At 30.0% G+C, this 20,500-nt stretch overlaps 1 protein-coding gene across 1 annotated transcript; it reads right to left on the bottom strand.

Moving 5' to 3' along the window:
- Positions 1 to 120: 120 nt before the first annotated feature.
- On the bottom strand, positions 121 to 18,932 carry LOC132938376 (uncharacterized). Its single transcript, XM_061005168.1, has 3 exons — positions 18,607 to 18,932; positions 10,812 to 11,132; positions 121 to 1,450 (listed from the first exon to the last, which is right to left on the bottom strand). Exons 2-3 carry the CDS (start codon positions 11,112 to 11,114, stop codon positions 920 to 922), a joined length of 834 nt encoding a protein of 277 aa, XP_060861151.1. The 5' UTR covers positions 11,115 to 11,132; positions 18,607 to 18,932; the 3' UTR covers positions 121 to 919.
- Between the last annotated feature and the right edge of the window lie 1,568 nt (positions 18,933 to 20,500).

The following is a 20,500-nucleotide window of genomic DNA, read 5'->3' as shown; positions in this document are numbered from 1 at the left end:
ACAGTGCTATAATAAATAAATAAACAGATGGTGCTAAAATTACGAATAAAGTACCTTTATAACTTATATCTGAGCAGCCGTTATAAATGTATAAGTCGTAACTAAAATAATTTTATGCAATTCAATAAAAAGTTCTCAACTATATTCAATATATTTCGACTATTCAACACAACTCATAATTATTTTTAATTCATGGCATTAGGTTTTTGTCACAACATTTAAAGTATTATAAACTTTAAAGAAAACAATATATTCGGAAAACCGAAAAATATAATAGGTATAGTATTTACAAAACATAATATTATTTGTGATTTTAACGTATATTGTTATTATATTATATCGTATATATATTCGAACAATTTAAGTAGATATAAGTGTATAACCACTCGTTAAAGGTGATGTATACCTATTCAGTTATTCGTAAAATGTATAATAACACAAAAATGCAACAAAAAGAAGTATCGAATAACATTTGAACGCACATTTTATAACTATAAAGAGAAATGTAATTAAATTTCATTCTATCCTGATCGAATACCTACAAATTCGACGAACAAAAATGGTATGCTCTAAATCTATAAAAAAAAAAAACAACGCCAGATGAAAATATCACTGTTATTAAAATTTGTGATGCCAAATTAGACTTTAGTGAGGGGGGGGGGGAATTGTAAGACGAAAAGAGAGAAAGAAAAAGTCAGGATATGAGGAGAAGAGCGGTGTGAGAGAGAAAGTAGGGGAGAAGAGTGATAGAGAGGGAAAAATAGAGAACAGTAATTTGTAATGATGCAGAGAGATGACGGCGAGCGGTCACGACGTCTGATCTGCTCCGGTGCCTAATACCTATACCCCTTCTCTCACTCTCTTTCTCTCAATGAATATATTATATTTATAACAATAATATTAAATACGTTAAATTCCATTAAAATGACACTTTTTTCGATGACTTCTTCTTGAAAGAGCTAACTGATTCTGTGAGCGCTTCGTTGTCAGCGAACAGCGCCTTCAGATTGGCTGAGCGCTTCTGGCGGGCAGCGTCCCGTTCCACGATGCCGTCCAGCTCGTTTTGTATGTCTAACAAGCGGGCCTTGGACTTGCGCGCCCTGGCCGCGGCCGCCAGCTGGCTGGCAGACTGCTCGTCGGCCGCGTCCTGTAGATGCGCCTTGAACGCGGCTGACCGTCGGTTGTTGGCGTGCAGTTCGGCTGACGCCACCACATCCTCCGCGTCCTGGAAGAAGGACTTTGTCCTCTTCTTGTAGATCTCATCCTCCAACGCCTCCTGCGACCTGCCGTTCAGCCCAACCGTGTCCAACATCTTCTCCGTATAGTTGAGGCGCGGCCTCGGCTTGCCGTCCGACGCAAACCCGTTGAACGCCGACTCGAAGTCCTTCTCCAGAGACGCCGTCCGGGCAGCTGCCACCTTGGCGGCACGAGCCCGGCGCATTGCAGCCACCTAAAGCACAACCGATACACATTTGTTATTACATATTTCAAATAGCATTATAAGACAAATAACGTCGTCACTCATCGGTGTACTGTATGGGTACATCGAAACCTTGTATATTATAAATTTCAGTTTACTACAGAAAATAAGAGACATGTTATGATTTCGTTTTTTGTCTCTCCTGGAAAGATATAAAAATGGACCTATCCCCTTTCTGCAGATAGCGATTCAGGTATTATCTATATTTTTAGTTATATAGCTGTAGGAACAAATTATAAAGAACCTTGTACTACAATTTTAAACCATATCTATAAATATTTTATATATTTTTAACTCCAAAATATTTTGCAAATGTTCTTCATTTCGTCTAAATTAGAACGTTCATGAAAAAAATTGTGACTGCATTATCAAAAAAAAAACTAAAATGATGCCAACAATTTCAATTATCTATAAAGCATAATATCTCCAAAATTATTTATTTACTAGGTATGAAAAAAAAAATTTTGATATTTGGCGAAAATCTAAGTGTCTATATACGGTTGTTCATTTCTATACCAAATCATAAAATCTATTTGGTCAATAACTGGTATTGCGTACATTTTTCTGTTATTTCTAAATAATAATAATATATTCAAATTGTTTTCTCACATAAGTCACATATAAAACAAAAACACACACATAATTTTAAAACCAATAAATCTATACATTATTCATTATTTTGCTCAGAATATAAAAAAATACAGGACAATTTAAATATCTAATTACCCGAATTTCTGAAAATATATTTAAATTCATCATCAAATTTCCATTCTTATATTTAAAATGCATATTAGATTCATATTAGATATTAGTTTTCGAGAAAATCGATTTTGGTTTTTGGTGTAACTCTAAAACAAATGACTGTAGGTACATGCAATTTTGACTGAATGTTTATACTAGCATTTTCTATACACCATAACACATTTTTCAAATATTTTGAGCTATTTACGGACATTTTCAGTTTCCATTTTTAAAATTTTTTTTTCTACAAATATCAATAAAATGTTATTTGTTGGGTAAAAAAGCTTGAAAATTTAATATAAGGCTCCTACCATATTGTTAAAATGATATTTGAAAAATATTAAAAATCCTTAGTCACAGTTTTTATTTATAAGCTTTAAAGCTTTTTAAAGTTCAAATATTGACAAAATACGAAAAAATCACGAAAATTAGCAAATTATTTTGAGTTAAGAATTCATAAAAATTTTTCTTTTTCAATCTAAGATTTGAAAATGTAATAAAAGATTATCCATAAGTTTATCTACCTTTATCAAAAAAAAAAAATGTCTACAAGAAAGTCAAATTAAATTTTTATGAGCGTTTGAAATTCATATTTTTAAAACATTTGATATTCACTTGATTTCTCATGTAACGATTTTCTTATTTTGTTGTAATTAAAAAACGTATGACTGTAGATACTTGAAAATTTTACTGAATGTTTGTTTAGTATTTTCTATACACGATAAAATTTTGAATTCAATTTGACTCTTTTTGAGCTGTTTACGGACATTGTCAGTTCTCAATTTTTTTTAGTTTTTTTGTTGAGTAGAAAAGCGTGAACATTTTATGCAAGGCTCCTGATATATTGTTACAATAACAGTTAAAAAATATTGAAAATATATAGTCACAATTTTTTTTTATAAGCATTTAAAGTTCAAATTTTTCACAAAATGTATCAAATTAAAAATGTAATAATTATTTTGTAGTTAAAAATTTATAAAATGTTCAACTTTTGTAGCTAAGGATTGCAAATTTAAAACAAGGTTCCACGTAAATAAGTAAATATATAAATTACTTTATTCACTATAATATCATCAAATATACTTGGTAATACCATAGGCTGACTGACCGTTTTCGCTCAGAATCGTTTTTCTTATACAACGATATTATATCATTGAATTCAAATTTAACACCATCCATTTCAGTGACCCACTTGTCACCTACTGTACAGCAGAGCGACATCCACTTACCCACCTTTTTTATATTGAGCTTAAACGTACAAGTTAAGCAACAAAGTGTGTACGAGTGTGTGTATTTTAATAACACCGATTGATCAGTACATTAACCACCTCCCCTCCATATTAAGGAACAAACACGGTGACCATCATTATTGTCACATAAAATACACTCTGTGCTGTATTTATTCCTATCACCCGGAGGAATTTAGTTCATTCAATAAGTGCCTACCTATCCATGACAACAGAAAAGATTATTTTAAATTGTATAAAAAAAATATAGCATATATACGGTGATGTGCTCAGTTCCCGAACACATGAGCGCTCTGAACATCTGGAGCAAGATTTTAACGTAAACATCAGAAAAGCAGTAAAACAAACATTTGTAGTTTTACTTGATTATTCTTAAAAAATACTCTAATATTTACCAAAATACATTATCTCTCTTCGAACTCCAATAGCGGGACATCAATGCACAGTGCATAGTGTACTATGTTTATTTGTCATAAAATATATTATTGGAACCTGCAGGACATTAAATATTAATGGTACCTATTCAAAAACTAACTGTCTAATTTATACTCATACAAGGTAGCAGTTTTAGATTCTGAGTGAAACGATGAATGTATTGATTTTACAATGATGTGTGTTTTTTTTTTTATTTTTTTTTTTATTTTTGTGTCTGTGTACACGATAAGTAGTTGAAATAATGCTTCGATTTTCGACTTCAGTATCTTGTTCGATGGGAAAGTGAATATCGTTGGTGCATTGGGGAGGTCAAAATTTTAATTTCCCAGTAGTTTTCAAAAGCGATGTGAAAAACAAAAGAAAAATTAAGGAAAAACGGGAATTTTTACGCAAAATCGATTTTTAACAAAATCGATTTTGGTTATTGGTGTAACTCTAAAACAAATGACCGTAGATGCATGAAATTTTCACTGGTTGTTTATATTTGCATTTTCTATACACAATACAATTTTGAAAATAATTTGACTTTTTTTGAACTGTTTACGGACATTGTCAGTTTTCAGTTTTTTTAAATTTTTTTTCTATAAATATCAATAAAATTTTATTTGTTGGGTAAAAAAGCTTGAAAATTTAATAGAAGGCTCCTAGGTTATTGTTTCAAAGGCAGATGAAAAAAATTAAAAATCCTTAGTCACAGTTTTTTTTTATACACGTTTAAAGTTCAAATCTTGAAAAAATACGGAAAAATCACGAAAATTTGCAAATTATTTTGAGTTAGAAATTCATAAAAAATTTTCTTTTTAAATCTAAGATTTTAAAATCTAATACAAGATTCCTCATAAGTTTGTCTAACTTTATCAAAAAAAAAATTTCTACAAGAAAGTCAAATTAAATTTTTATGAGCGTTTTAAATTCATATTTTTACAACATTAGATATTCACTCGATTTCTCATGTACCGATTTCCTTATTTTCTTGTAATTCAAAAACGAATAACTGTAGATACATGAAAATTTCACTGAATGTTTATATTAGCATTTCCTATACACCATACAATTTTGAAAATATTTTGACACTTTTTGAGCTGTTTACGGGCATTTTCAGTTTTCAATTTTTTTAGTTTTTTTTTCTATAAATATCAATAAAGTTTTATCTGTTGGGCCAAAAAGTGTAAAAATTTAATACAAGACTCCTGATATATTTTTACAATAGCAGTTGAAAAATATTGAAAATACATAGGCACAGTTTTTTTTTATAAGCATTTAAAGATCAAATTTGGACAGAATTTATCAAAATCTCGAAAATTATCAACCATTGTAATTAATAAATTATAAAATGTTCAGTTTTTATAGCTAAGGATTGAAAATTTAAAACAAGATTCCATGTAAATAGATAATTCGGTTACCAAAAAATCTAAAAAATACACAAGCACAGTTTATTTGTATAGTCATTTTAAGTTCAAATTTGGACGAAATTACATAAAAACCTAGAATAACTATTTTAGTTATTTTGTTGTGATTGTATAATATTATTCGTGGGCACTTGAAACTTCTAATTTGTAATATTTTCATCGATATATTATGATGATAGTATCACGGTTTGTTGTTGATGTATAACGCGTTATATGTACCTAATGGATATTGTGATATGATTAATTTGGAATTTATTATAGGTCAATTTTTTTTTTAATACCATAGATAAGTGTATAATATGTCTTATACCTAGACTGACATATCGTCTCCACTCAGAATCGTTTTTCTTATACAATGATATATCATTGAATTCAAATTTAATACCATCCATTATACAGTGACCCACTTGTAACCTACAGTACAGCAGAGCGACATCCACTTGCCCACCTTTTTTTTTTTGAATTTATTGAATAGTTGGGTACGTATCGGTACGATATTTTAGTGTCGTTATACAGATGACGTATACATTCAACTTAAATAATGATGATCATAATTATAACCAAATTTGATTCATTATACATACAGGTACCCTATAGAATTAATGAGTAATTAGTTAATCTAATCATTATCTATAGGTACATCAAATTACTAAATAATATAATATGAACCTTATTAGTTAACCATGTGAAAAAAGACAATAAGTTATGTAACGCGATGACTAGAAATGCGTTTCAGCGTTAAACTCTATATCCTCCTATCTAGGTCATTTAATAAATCTTAAAGACCTCATATATTAAAAGATACTCGATCTATATGAAAAGTGTCTTGGGTACCTACACCTTTAAAAGATAAAAAATAACAGTCAAGTCGCTCTGCTGTATTGGTAATATGTAGTAGGTACGGGGTTTCGACTTTCAAATGTACCTCGTCATTGAGTAGTCACTGTAATGACTGATGGGTGTGTTAAATTTGAGCTCACGCTAAATCAATGCATATAAAAAACGATTCTGAGCGGATACGGTGTGTCAGTCTCTAATCTCTATATTTCTAAGGATAGGTTTTAAAATCTATTTTTATATTATTACTAATTGTAATTTATTTTTATAATAGTCTTGCTACCTAAGTGTTATAAATAATTAAAATTAGTATAAATATATAGTATAATTTAATAATGCTATTATGTATAGAAAATTATAATGGTGAAAAAGTTTGAATCCCTCCGATTAATAATTGTTGAGTTACAATACAATAACTAAAATTGTTAAAGGAAATATAGTTTTTTATTGTATAAATGTCAAATGTTGTCAAAATTAGAATCTATAGTGTCTTATAAAAAAGTTCGATTGTAAATTGCGCCCGGCATTTTTCGATTTGTAACACTGCCAACGAGTTAGTAAAGTAGACGAGTTCGTCCATTTTTTGAATATTCAGATATTTTTAATTTTTCGAGCAATTTTTAGCATTTATCGGTAACTTTGTTAGTGTTAAAGCATATTTGTTTATGTTTTGGTACGTTTAGAATAATTATAATGCATAATAGATCCCTAAAAGATATGCTGGCAACATTATCGTATCAATTGATCAAATTAATTAACTAAATAATATGTTCATACAATTTTTCAAATTTTATTATTTTTTTTAATAAATGTTATAGTAAATAATTTTATGTTTATTGTAAATTATAAATTAAGTAGGTATCTAATAAAACATTGCATAAAAAAATTAATTTATGTATCAATTTTTATGGGTATTTTTGGCTATTGTTTTATACCATTTCTTGATGGTTTATAGACCATTTAAATCCCTACTTCTAATTTATAGTCTCTGCAAAATTTATACTACATAGAAATTTATTGGGCGCAGTTTATAATTTTTACGTTTGTCCAAAAAAAGTTGTGGTTATATATTTTCTATATTATATTTACTATGTATTTTAAACTAAAAAAAAATTTTAAATGTTCGTGCTTTTGTCAAATTTAGAACTTTTAACGCTCATAAAAGAAAATTGTAACTCAATATTATCGATATCTTATAATTTGATGTATGAACTGCAACTATATTGAGTACCTAACTTTAGCTTTTTGACTTGAAAATAAACTGTTATCTACATTAATACTCTATAAATACTTCAAAAAGATCCAAAATTATTTTCTTACTATGTCTAGAAAATACTAATAAAAATATTTTTGAAAACTTTATGTACCTATAATCGATATATGTCATTCATTTTTAAATTGCTACAAAATACCAAAATAGATTTTATCAAAAATTGGTATTGAGTATTCCTGTTTTTTCATAAAAATTCTTTAGTTTTTCATTTTAAAAATGGTTTTCTGCTTTTGACCCCTTAAAGTACCAACTGATAACCAGATTCAATCGTATACGATAAACAACCATACAATTTAAACATCTGATTGAAAAATTCTTTTCTGGTAATGAAATAGTCTTCACACAAAAAACACACACTTCATTGTAAACCCATTACCCATTCATTGCTCCGCTCAGAATCCAATTATACAAAAAAAATTTAATAACTTTGGCGCACTAAAGTAGTTATATGAACGTCAAGTTAAAAGATAAAATATATTTAATGATCAAATACAAAATCCCAGTTTTTATAATTTACATTTATTTACCTATAATATTACGTATCACTGTATTATCTATTAAAATAAAATAAAAGATAATATTTATATAGAATCCAATACTCTAGTATAGAAGGTATCTTATGCATATAACCTATATGATACATATTATTATTATGTATACCTAAACAAATATTTTTAAAGTTGCATCCCTTTAACAATGTAAACCATTCTTTGATTATTTTTAATCCTATTTAAATGTTAGAAAAAAAACAATGCCAAAAATAGATGTTAAAAATACATATCAGATTTTCATACACTTTGACATCCTTTAATTTTGGATAAACTCCAAGGTGTAAATTATACGTTTAGCTTTATGGTTGCATATGTGATATGTATATACTACACTGTTAGATTAGATTATCCGTTTTTAGTTTTTTATTATCAGTTTATTATTTTCTCATAACTTATAAGGGTTGGCTTAACCGTTTTCATAGTTTTCAATTTTGACTTTTGACTGATATTTAGGATTTTGTCACGTAGATAGCTTAGGTTTAAAATCACGACGTATATGAATACCAATTGGCAATTACCAACAATTCATCAACGGGCCTATTAAAATTTATGACGTATGATAGATACTGTAGGTACTGAATACAAACTGTTATTTTCCCTAATGATTTTTGGCCACCTTTTTACTATAATACCATTAAAAACTGAAAAGTGTATGTATTGGAGACCCCCAAGCTGGTCGCAAACGCTCAGTTTGAGAATCACTATAGTACGAAGTACTCAATACTATAATGACATCTAGAAGTGATATTTACAATATTGTGAATATTTTAGTGACCTTTTTTTTTGTTTGAGGGGAATTCTATTTAACTATCGAGGTCCAATATATATATAGTATAAACCTATATGGTTACAATAGTATACCTATATTAGTATATTATAGTACCTACATATTTATACTTCATACTTTATAAACAGTAAACATACCACCTGACAGTATTTTTCTTACATGTATTGGCTGTACTCTGTATGAATATGATCTATAACTGTATAGTATAATTTTTAATCTTTAACGGCGTTTTTTTTATTATTTTAATTTTTTATATTTTGAATTGTTTAATAAACTATGGAAATTATAAGATTACCTATTTAAGAAGTTAAGACAAGGCGCATAATGTATCGACCTAATCCTTCAGAAAAATAATTACATTGAATATTTGAATTTTGAATGTATATTTTAATTTTAAAATTGTTTGATTAGCAAATCAATAGAACAATTAACAGTTTATAATATATATGATGCAGTGTCATATTTTATAATAGGCCTGCTGGTGAATTGTTGGTAATCGAGATGTTTAATTATGTATATAAATATTTAAATATATGATGTAAAACGATATAGTTAACTCATTTATTTATTATTACTATTTGTGTATTTACTATTCAATTACAAGTCATGAAACCCCGAAAACATTGCACGAAAAAAGTAAAAAACGTTCATGTAGGTAACTCAAAATGTGCACGATTCGGTACACGAGAAAAGTATACGTAGTCGTGTTGTTAATTTCCACCATATATGGTTAGGTTTACGTATAGTTTTACGTCATGTATCTGATAAAAAATTCTTTGCCCTACATTTGGCCATTTTCTTTTAGTCTTCTCAGTGGTTTATAAGGAATGGTGATTGATGACATTGATTTTGGTTCAAATGGAATTTTTTGTAATGTAGTTTTGTATTGCTATTTTATTTACAGTTGGGATTTGTAAAACCTATTATTATGCTGTGCATCATTGCGTGTTGGTCATAATATACAACACGAGACTGCTGTTATTTTTCTATATATACTTTTAATGTCAGGTTGCATAAACGGCCACGTTATATAGGTATATATAGTGAGTTGATTTCCCTTAAACATGATTTAATGGCCCATGATTGGTGCATTCGATTTTATCGAATCATTTAATTAATACATTTTTTATAAACCCAACATAAAACATACAATTTTGAAAGCTATTGTACAGGTATTATATTTGAGGGGTTAGGTAAATTTAAATTCTGTACCTATGACCAGAGGGAGGTTATAATTTTTTATATATTAAGAGGACATTACACCCGCGTATGTTGGTCTGAGTGTTACACACATACGACATAGAACATTTTCTGAAATTAGTTTCAATAGTGTGCTAATGTGCTGTTCGTTTTGATATTAGAGTGAATTGACCAATTATCAAACTTTAAAGTAAGAACATTATATGTGTTCTCTAGTTGGTTTTTTAAGATATTTTAAATTTTAAGTGAAGTATGAGCATTTTCAAATATTAATATCTTATATACTCACAACTCACTTTAAAATTAAAATATCATCGCCTCTTCCACTTGTATGTTGACAGTGTTATTTAGTTGATATCTGTCGCCCAGCAAATAAATAAATATATATTATTTATGTCTTTAACCTCAATCCGTATCTAATGGGTAAAATGTCGGTCAAAAGTAATATAAATAATAATAATGTATTTCAGATCACGGAGCTCAAATTAATACACCTGTTAACCGTTTTATATACGCGAGTACGCGATAGATTTTCTTGACCCATACCTACACATTTTACAACTACTACTAAAAAAGTATATTAATTTCTCCAGCTAAACTGCTCTGCAAACAATGTTGTCACCAAAAGCTAAAATATTTTAATATTTTATATACGCTCTGTTAAAATATTTATGACTAGAATGACGTGTTGTACCAAACGTTATTTGTTCTATATATTTTATAATTATTCATCTACACGGCTACACTAGCAGCTGTCCCTCAAGTATCGAATGTACTTATAACGTCACAGATTTAATACATAAAATAATCGTATTCAAATTATAGCAACCCATGTTATTGGAAGCATTTACCTCTTGTTCGAATTCTTCATCGGGCAACGATAATCTGGAGTCGGATCCACTGCGGCGGGATCGTGCCGGTGACGAAGATCTATACTCGTCAAAGGCCGATGAGCCGGACGTGCTGAACAGGCTTTTTGGGCTGGAGTCGAAGAATCCGCTCGCGGGCTTAGCTGCGGCTGGTGCGGCCGAAGAACCGTAATATTTGCGGTCCAGGTGGTCCATCATTGGCTTATAGTAACCTTCGCCGATGTTGTAGTTGCAGTCGTACACCCGGGTCCGGGGACGGCTCAAAAGTGTCCGCTTTTCTGACATGCTGCTATTTAGGTATTACTGTGTGAATAATAAACAAATAAGAATAATATTAATTATTATGGATATCGAATTGATTTAATATAATAATATTTTCAATAAGTTATTTTTGAACGAATTGTTAACAAAATGAAAATAAATGTTTAACAATGTTATGAAATATACATTTATATGTATACTTTATAGTATTGTTATTTATATTTATATCTATCTAATAAATAATCTAGGCATATAGGGTATACCTACCTACTTAAAAGTAAACTATTATATCGACCAAAAAATTAAAAATCTGTCCTAAAATGGGCTTAAATTTATATTTATGCAAGAACAATTACAACGAACACTTTATAGTTTTGTGCAATTATACCATTTATCATTATATATATTTTTATTTTTCATTTTGATGAATCAACCATCTGCAGTTACATAAGCACAAAATAAGAAGATCTGTGGTACAATATAACGTAGTGGTATAGAGAAGAAGGTATCACTACAGCAGTGATACTATTTTAGCAAAAACTCAATGAATAGCTAAATGCCTAAATAGGTTATAGGTAGCTACTTACAATTGTTGAAATATACAAGGTTTTTGCATATATTCCCCTTCTCCATATAATATATTTGATGATAAAAACAAAAATGTCAACATAAAGGGAGCCAAATAAAGTTCATATAGTGATTCAAAATTGATATCTGTGATATCCCGTTTTTATCTGGTGATAACAATCCAAGCCTATATGGAATAACCTGTATATTTCAACCATAGTACTATAATACTTCCTTATTTTGAAAATACAATTATGTCCATTTGTTGATTACGTGACTATAAGCTAAATTAAATGCAATTTTAAAATGGTAGGAAAACTGTCACCTTACAAATTATTAGGTACCTACCTAGAAAGAATTTTATTTACTGTACGTCTTATTTATTTTTTCTTCTTCAAAATATATTCAATATGTTATAAAATCAGTAACTAACAATTTGTATAGGTATGGGCTAAAATTTGTTCAAATATGCCAAATAATATTGTGTACCAAATATTTGTGCATAACATGAATCAAATTTATTTAGAACGAATTCTGAGTACGTATTTGCCTGTGCATTGTATCTATGAGTTTTAGTACAAAAGTAAGGTATTTAATGTGTTTGTTTCGTTGAAAAAAATGTTAGAGCCTAATAATTTTTCAAGTGGTCAAATTTGTATCGTTTCCGCCGAGAAGTTATAAAATGTTTACGTAATTTAATGTTTATGGTTGTATTTATATGTTTTATGTATTTTCATCAAATTAAATCTGAGCGTTGTTAAACGAATTGGTCCAAAGCCAATATTTATAGCCATATATTATAATATAATTCTATAATTTTTTTTATCATGGTCAAAAATATATGTTTTTAATTTGTTTAATTTTATTGGTCAAACAGTTAAAAGTAACTTATCATACAATTAATTGTTTGGCAATATTATGCTGTCTAAATAAAATTAAATGATCGTAACAATATCGATTGGGTTTTTTTCCTCCAATTACTTCGTATGATATACTTCAGTAGTAGTGCAGTGTAACAAAAACTATAAATAGATACCACGTCGAGTTTCAACTAAACGTATAAGCATAAGTTCAAACTTTATACTTATAAATTATAACATTTTGTTGTAAACCATAAGTCAACTAACATTTTAATTTATTATTTTGTTCGTTAAAATTCTTTATTTTATATCCTATCTAAATTAAAATGACTACTATTAGGTATATGCTATAAAACCTTTAAAACTCGAATATTAATGTTATGTTTTTTGGCCCAGGAATTAAAAGTTATATAAATGTTAAGTAATAATGAGTAATTAACGAACAGCCATACAGGCTTATATCATTAAATAAGAACTTATTTTTATACATCGAGGTTCTCAAAAAAAGGTTTCCATATTAATTAGAATTATATTATAAATTTGAGAATATTTTTCGAAACGTACCATTATTTATTTTAAATGTTCGGCGTATCAACTTTTGTAATCGAATTATGGAAGTAGTTACTAGTACGAATTACTTACGGTAGTATCCGTAGTCTAGTATTGAACTATATGAGTAGATATGTCTATAATATATAATAATTTACATACATAGTAGCCACCTATATATTAATAACGTCACACAATGTGTTTTTATTTTGAAATTATTATTATAAAATAATTAACGGTAAAATTTATTTGTAGTATCTTACTATCTAAGTAGTAAGTACCAACAATTTTATGTCACGGGGTATATTTATAATCACGTAAGATGGGTATGAGGGAAATAAAACATACATTTAAACTGGTTTAAATAGTTGTATAAAGTCCACTTAAAAAAGTAAATAAAAACAAAATGAATTACGTTTTATTTATAAAAAAAAAATGTAATTATGATTTGAAAAATCTTATAATTATTAAAGGTACTCGAATAATAAATAGTTTTAGTGGGTTAACTTTTAAGTTAAGGTATATATAATTGAATACATGTGGCCTATTGGGTACTTACTATTTATGTTTTTTCTTTTATAATACGAAGAAACCGACAACTTAATAATTTGTTGTAATGTATTACATCAGTATTATAATTATAACACGACAAGAGTGCATAGCATGTTTCTATCTAACGCAATAAACTTACTTACTTACTACTTACACATCTTTATTCTGCGTTTTTATTACAGTTTTATACTTAATCATGATTCAAAGTTAATCGAACTTTAAACTATACAGTCAGTAGTAACTATAGTAAGTTATAATATTAAGAACATTAAATTGTTTTGAAGAATTTTCTTTTCTTGCACAATATTGTAATTTATTTTTGTATATGTGAAATTTTAAATTATTGGTAATTATTTCTAATCAAAGGATAATTTTTAAGGACTTAATTTTTTGATACATACAAAAATTAAGTATAATGGTTTCCAATGGATAATATGAAACAAATATAATAATTTATCACTAGATCCTAACTATATTAAAAATTAAAATATAATTTTACCCCACTTGATTTCTTTTGGATATCCTCTCTCAAAAACTCTATAAATTGTGCAACTGTGCGTGCCCTATCTTCGAATACGGTAGCGTTCTCTGTGATCACTATCTACTGCATATGCAAGTGATGTGGTTGAAATTTTCCAAAGACCTTTTCTATACGCGCGACCGCATCCAACATCCCTTGTTCTCTGTTCTCTCAACCATAATTACACCCCCGCAATCCAATATCTCCTGAAACCTTCAAGTCATGCTGACCACCCGCTGACATGTGGCTAATTTTCCATTCATATCCAACATCCTCACTGGTAAAATCGAAGCGCCTACGGCCTACGCACTTCTATTTCTTATTATTTAGTACCATCAAGCTTCACTCATACAAATGTAATTTTCCATATCTCTTATTCTCCTAATCTCTGAAACCTTTTTTGATAATTCCCATAAAATATCCGTCTAATACTCTAATGTAAACTATTAACGATAGGTACCACATTTTTTTAAATCAAATTTAGATGAACCTGTCCAATCTATATTCTATACTTAAATATTCTCTAACCATTAATCCAACCATAATTTTAATTTGGGTTTGTATCTGTATATTTGTATTCTTGCATTATTTATATTATTTTTGCTATATAATGTCCTTAGTGTTTTTAAAAAATAAATATCTACATTGGGATATTTAGTATGAAAATGTATTAAGACTCATAAGTTAGGATGTATACAAAATGTAAATAAATATGAATCTCTTAGCCTTGATTAAATATGAAGCTGTATACCAAATTATCAAAACAATCAATACAACTTTTTAATTAGCTTTATTTATTTTATGATATTTTAAAAAATCGTATACACTTAAACATGTTATGAACTTTATAGTAATTATTATAAGTTATTAGATGTTAAACAAAGTATATCTTATATATTAATATGTTTATAAAATTACTTTAAACTTATGACGACAGTTCTAAAATGTAATTTTACTGCGTATAAAATGCAGTATGGAAGTAATACGACACACGACTTCACAAGGACATGTATAAAATAGTACATAATAATATAATAGGAACTTTCGTTCGTTGAAGTTTCATTGACTATTAGACATTGGTATTTGATATGTGGTCATTATTAGAGAAAATAACTTTTAATCTTTCTATTACAGTAATACACTATAGTACTATAGACATAGACACAGTACCTAATATAGACATATATTATAATAAACGTGTTGGTGTGCTCAAAGAATAGTAATCTCATTAAAAAAAAAATAACCAGAAGAAAAGAATTGTTTTAATTGAACTTGAGCCCGGCGACTAAGGCAATTAGCTGTTGTAAAGGTTATGAACTGTGGTTGGTAAGGTTGATACGGTAAGGTATTGTTACGGTAGGTTATAGGTAAGCAACACATGTATGTATGAAAAGGTTTTTACTACTTTGAACCGGGTGGTCACCCATCCGGGAACTAGTAGCAGCGGGCGTTATTTACTCTCAGTCGCATTGCGTAACTGGTATCATGGTAGCAGCCAACACGCCGCGCCGAGCCACAATAAAAAGAAATTATCATTAAATTATCTATATAACTACCTGCATTAAAATCCAAAAATGAATAAACAAAAATTGGAAAAATAACAACACGGTCTCCACAATTACGTGCGCAAAACTAATCGAATTTATTGTTTGAAAAAAATTAAGCACGTATTGTATAATTATTTGTATTATACTACTGGGCAGTGGCGCAAATAGGTAAGGGGCTTGGGGGCCCTCAAAATCACTCAAAGCTCCCTCAAATATATATTTTAATAAAAAAATTTTTTTGGGGCTAAAGCCCCCCCCCCCCCTAAACATTTTTAGCGCCACAATTTACGCCACGTTTTCTTCTGCATCAAATAACAACGAAAACCGAGTTTATTCTAAACATGTTTACACCTACTAACTACTACCTAGATCTTAATTTGCATTGATTTTTCCGATAGGTTTTTTTGTTTTTGGAATGGGGGGACATTTGAAAAAAAAATTCTATGTAAAGTACATATATGGCCGGTGATAAGTTATTTGGTACATATAGGCAAGGTATAAAAAATTTCGCCCTACAGTAAGAATAACTGTAATGTCACCGTATAGGCTTGAACTTACGTCGCCTGCATTGTCAACCGTCTCCAAAAATCGGTACGCTCATGCTCAGAATTTTTTAATAATGTTAAGTTAATCGAACCAAATACCTACTATTAAATATGAATAACGATTTTTAACTCGATATGATCTGCTGTATAATAATTTGCATACATCCGTATAGATGTGGCGTAATGTATCATAATATTATTATTATAAATTAATTCATATTAATCCAGCGCGACGGTAGTGGCGCGAAGCTAAGTAAAAAAAAAGCGAAGCGGTCACTACCGTAGTATATTACACGAGCCAGAGTTTGCCCATATAACTAACTATAACTTAATATAACTAATATTAATTAGGTACCATAGATGATGATATCAAATTTCATTCCGAGCATTATGCAGTGGCTGAGTGACGACTAACGATATCATTATATTTTATTGTATAATATTATGCATATTATACAATTTTCATTAAACGAGTTAAACGCATTACACAATATATTATGTTATATCCATTGGTAATAATTAATTGTCGTTATACGATTCGAGTTATATATTTATACACAATACCTATGTATATATTATAGTCGCATGGCTGACGTCCGACGTGGACCCTATAAATAAAACACAATGGTGCGAAATCAGTGGCACCCAACTCGGCAGCACTATTGCTATATATGTGTAACGGCCGCTAAATTTTAGTAATAATTAACAATTCTTAATCACAGACTCCGTTCTAATGACGAATTATAGTCCCTGCGGCGAATAGCTTGTGAACACGAAGTCGACATGTCGATCATCATAAAATTCATAACTAATATGTTATCAATAATGAATTTAGTTTTAAACCATGTACATTGATTATAATACTCTTACATCTTAATTCTTAATTATATCTGTTGGATACTGTAGTATATGACGTATGTGATACTTATACATGAATATTTCATTAGATTATAGTTATTGCATAATAGTCATTAAAATTCGTCATATGTAGGTGAGCTTACAGTTTAAACTAATTAATTTGACTGCCGAGCAAAAGCAGATAAACATTTTTCTTTTTTTTAATTTAATTTTACACGTTCATAGTTAATTTGATTATTACCCATAGCTTTTAATTTAAATATCGACGTAACGAAATGGACTGAGAAAAAAATGTCCATTAAAAGCGGTAGGAGCTGGATAAAACTATATATCCTCCCCTCCAAAAAAAAGGCCATGGCGGCGTGCGTACAGGTATCCGAGAGGTATTTCGAATATAATATAAAATGCATGGATGACGGAGATATAATTAATGTATTATAATTTATATTATATTGTGTGTCCGCGGGATCGAATAGTTTTGGTACGATGAAGCTGCGCAGCTGCTGATGCTTGACCCGGAAAGTTTGCCAAATTCGCGCGCGAGTCCGAATTTATAACAGTCGGCGGCGGCGGCGTGTACACGACTATCCGAAATGCTATTTATACTCGGCGATAAAAAAAAAATAACATCCTCCACCCCGGTGCGGTGTAGGCTATACACCGCAGTCAGATGATATATGTGCATACACATCATATTATTATATAATACACCGGTGTGGTGCAGAAAATATATTCGCACTTCGGCGGTGACGAAACCGTAGAGGACACACACACACACACACACACAACTGGGCGCGTTTTTTTCCACTCGAAAAATCTCAAATTATTGTATATGCAGGTGCTCAAGCGACATACTACGTCATTAATATAGGCGTAAGCGACGTATATTGTGTGTAGGTATTTCGCACGTCCGACGGAGATCTGAGTACTCGACAATATTATTGACGACGATGTTACGCCTACAACAACCGTGGTCGTCGTGAGAAATGAGAAAAGCGTCGCGAACAAGATGCAATGTGATGACGTGCATGTTGTATATAGTTATAATGTGGAATGACTATACAGAGGTGGCTTGAATATAATATACAATTTGAACTTACATTATGGGAGGGGTGGTGGCGTCTTTCTGAACATTTTATAGTAATATTATACCCCAATAACAATCGTGGTCGAAATTCGTTTCAAGTCGTCGGTTACTTGTATAATATCACGAATACCACTGACCCGGGCCGGGGTTGGTAGGCGGGTGTGTCTACATGTGTCTTGCACCATTAAATATAATAACAATATACCCACATAACGCGTGTAATACTATTTCAAACCGCCTCCGAATGACGATGTAGGGGCGACGTCGGCGCGCGGCGTAATGAACGGTAGGTACCGCGGGATCGCGGCCGACGGTCGCACAATACACGCAAAACAATGAAAACGCACGGAAAACAGCGGCCGTCTCAATGACAACGACAACAATATCGTTATGAAAATATAATATAAGGTATGTACTGCAGTTGGACTCACCTCGTGACGGAAGCGCGGGGTGTAAGAGCCGTCGGAATGGACGTGCTGTGCGTATGTCGCGTGGCGGTCGTACCCAAATAATATACCAAAAACGTAGTTTTCCACGGCGGATTTGATGGACGAAATGGCACTGAGTTACGCGCGTATATTACGAGGGTACCCTTACGCGTCCTTCGCGCCGCCGCCCGTGCGGTATTGACGCGTTGCCAATAAAGCGTATATTATTATGGTATATACCTACACGACTACCAAGCGCTGCACCTATATAATACCATACAACAGGCCGGCCGCGTTGCAAAACAAACGTCGCGTCCACCTCCCGCCGCCCCGCCGAGGCCCAGCTCGGATTTCGCGCGAATGACCGCCGACCACTGCAGCTCTGCGCCTCTGCATCAGACGATGACGACGACGACGACGACGACGGACACCGATCATTATTTATTATTACTAGTTATTATTATTATTATTGTTATTTACAAGTCACACTTTCGTGGTTTCGTGCCATTGTCCACTGTAAATTAAATAATATATTGTTTAGGTAAAAACTTTTCACTATAATCGCATTAATATATTAGCACATATTAGCTTATAAGCACGTTTAATAACCACCTATAGCCAGCACACGTCGAAGTAATATTTAATGTTTTCAACTATACTTGGAATATTATATTATGATGGTAACGTGTTAACCACACAGTTTACTGACGTACATCATCCCCTGTGGCATGAGCATCCATTTTAAATGGGAGGGGGGATTAAGAAAAAACAATTAAAACTTAGGTACCTACACTAAGAGAATAAATAACAAAATATAGGTACAATAACGTGTACATAAATATTTCAATTTGAGTTTAAATAATTTAAGTATAAACTTAGTATTATTAGGAATAGGTACTATATTCATAATAATATATTAAATTATTACATGGAAAATATAAATATTCTAATTTTCCAACTTAGCGCGAAAAAAAATAGTTTGTAATAACTAATAATTATTAAGTTACAATATATTATATTGGTTTGCTGAACATTTTTTTGGCATACCTTTCAAAAAGTGGAAATGACACCCCTGAATTAAATAATTATAGTACACAAATAAGTCATACCTTCAAAAATATTATCCTCTATAATTTTTCTAATAGGTGATTTTCCCAAAGATTACTCAAAAAACATAAAATAGGTTAATACATCTACTAAGTATTTTTATATAGTAAAAATGGTATTCTTAAGGCTAATTTTCCGTTTCGGAGTTTATCCCGAACAAAAAAAGAGACTTAATTTTACACTATATGTATTGATTCATAAAAAATAAAGTAAAATTATTAATATTAATATTATAGGTATTAGTGGTTTATTAATAGTAACACCTAACCTAACACAATTCAATTGCAATTTGCAATTATAGATATTTACAGCGTTAAAGGAATGAAGAATAGTTCTAGTGATGTTAAAGGGTTCAACATTTAGTCACATATATGTTACAGATACCCTAGAAAATCTACTTGTTTTGTATATAAAAATAAAAAATAAACGAATGTTTCATAAAAAATACTTATTTGTTACTTTTTAATAAACGATTGTTTATAATAATATAATAAGATATAATAAATTTGGTTTATTCCGAAAATGTTTTGTTAAATTATTAAAACAAATAAATATTAAGATCAATATAGATAGTATTAATATTGTGTACAAATATGCTAATAAATTGAATTATTAAGTTTAAAACAAATATATCTTAAATTTCTCAAGGTGATTCTCATTATTAATAGCGTTCGATGGTATAGAGAGATATTATATCAATTTTCAATCTGTCGTGTATTATCGTAAGTATCCACTATAGTTATAACACCTATTTTTTTATAATAAACTAATAAGTAAGTTCAATGGTACT

The sequence above is a fragment of the Metopolophium dirhodum genome, chromosome 2 (genome assembly GCF_019925205.1).
Source record: "Metopolophium dirhodum isolate CAU chromosome 2, ASM1992520v1, whole genome shotgun sequence".
NCBI classification, from domain to species: Eukaryota; Metazoa; Arthropoda; class Insecta; order Hemiptera; family Aphididae; genus Metopolophium; species Metopolophium dirhodum.
The sequence above is the reverse complement of the archived record's forward strand: the minus strand, read 5'-3'. Positions and strand labels throughout refer to the sequence as shown.

Coding starts and splice junctions, on each gene's coding strand:
- LOC132938376 (XM_061005168.1), bottom strand. CDS start 11,114: ATGTCAGAAAAGCGGACACTTTTGAGCCGTCCCCGGACCCGGGTGTAC. Junction 1,451..10,811: donor ATGAAGAATTCGAACAAGAG/GTAAATGCTTCC, acceptor GTTGTGCTTTAG/GTGGCTGCAATGCGCCGGGC.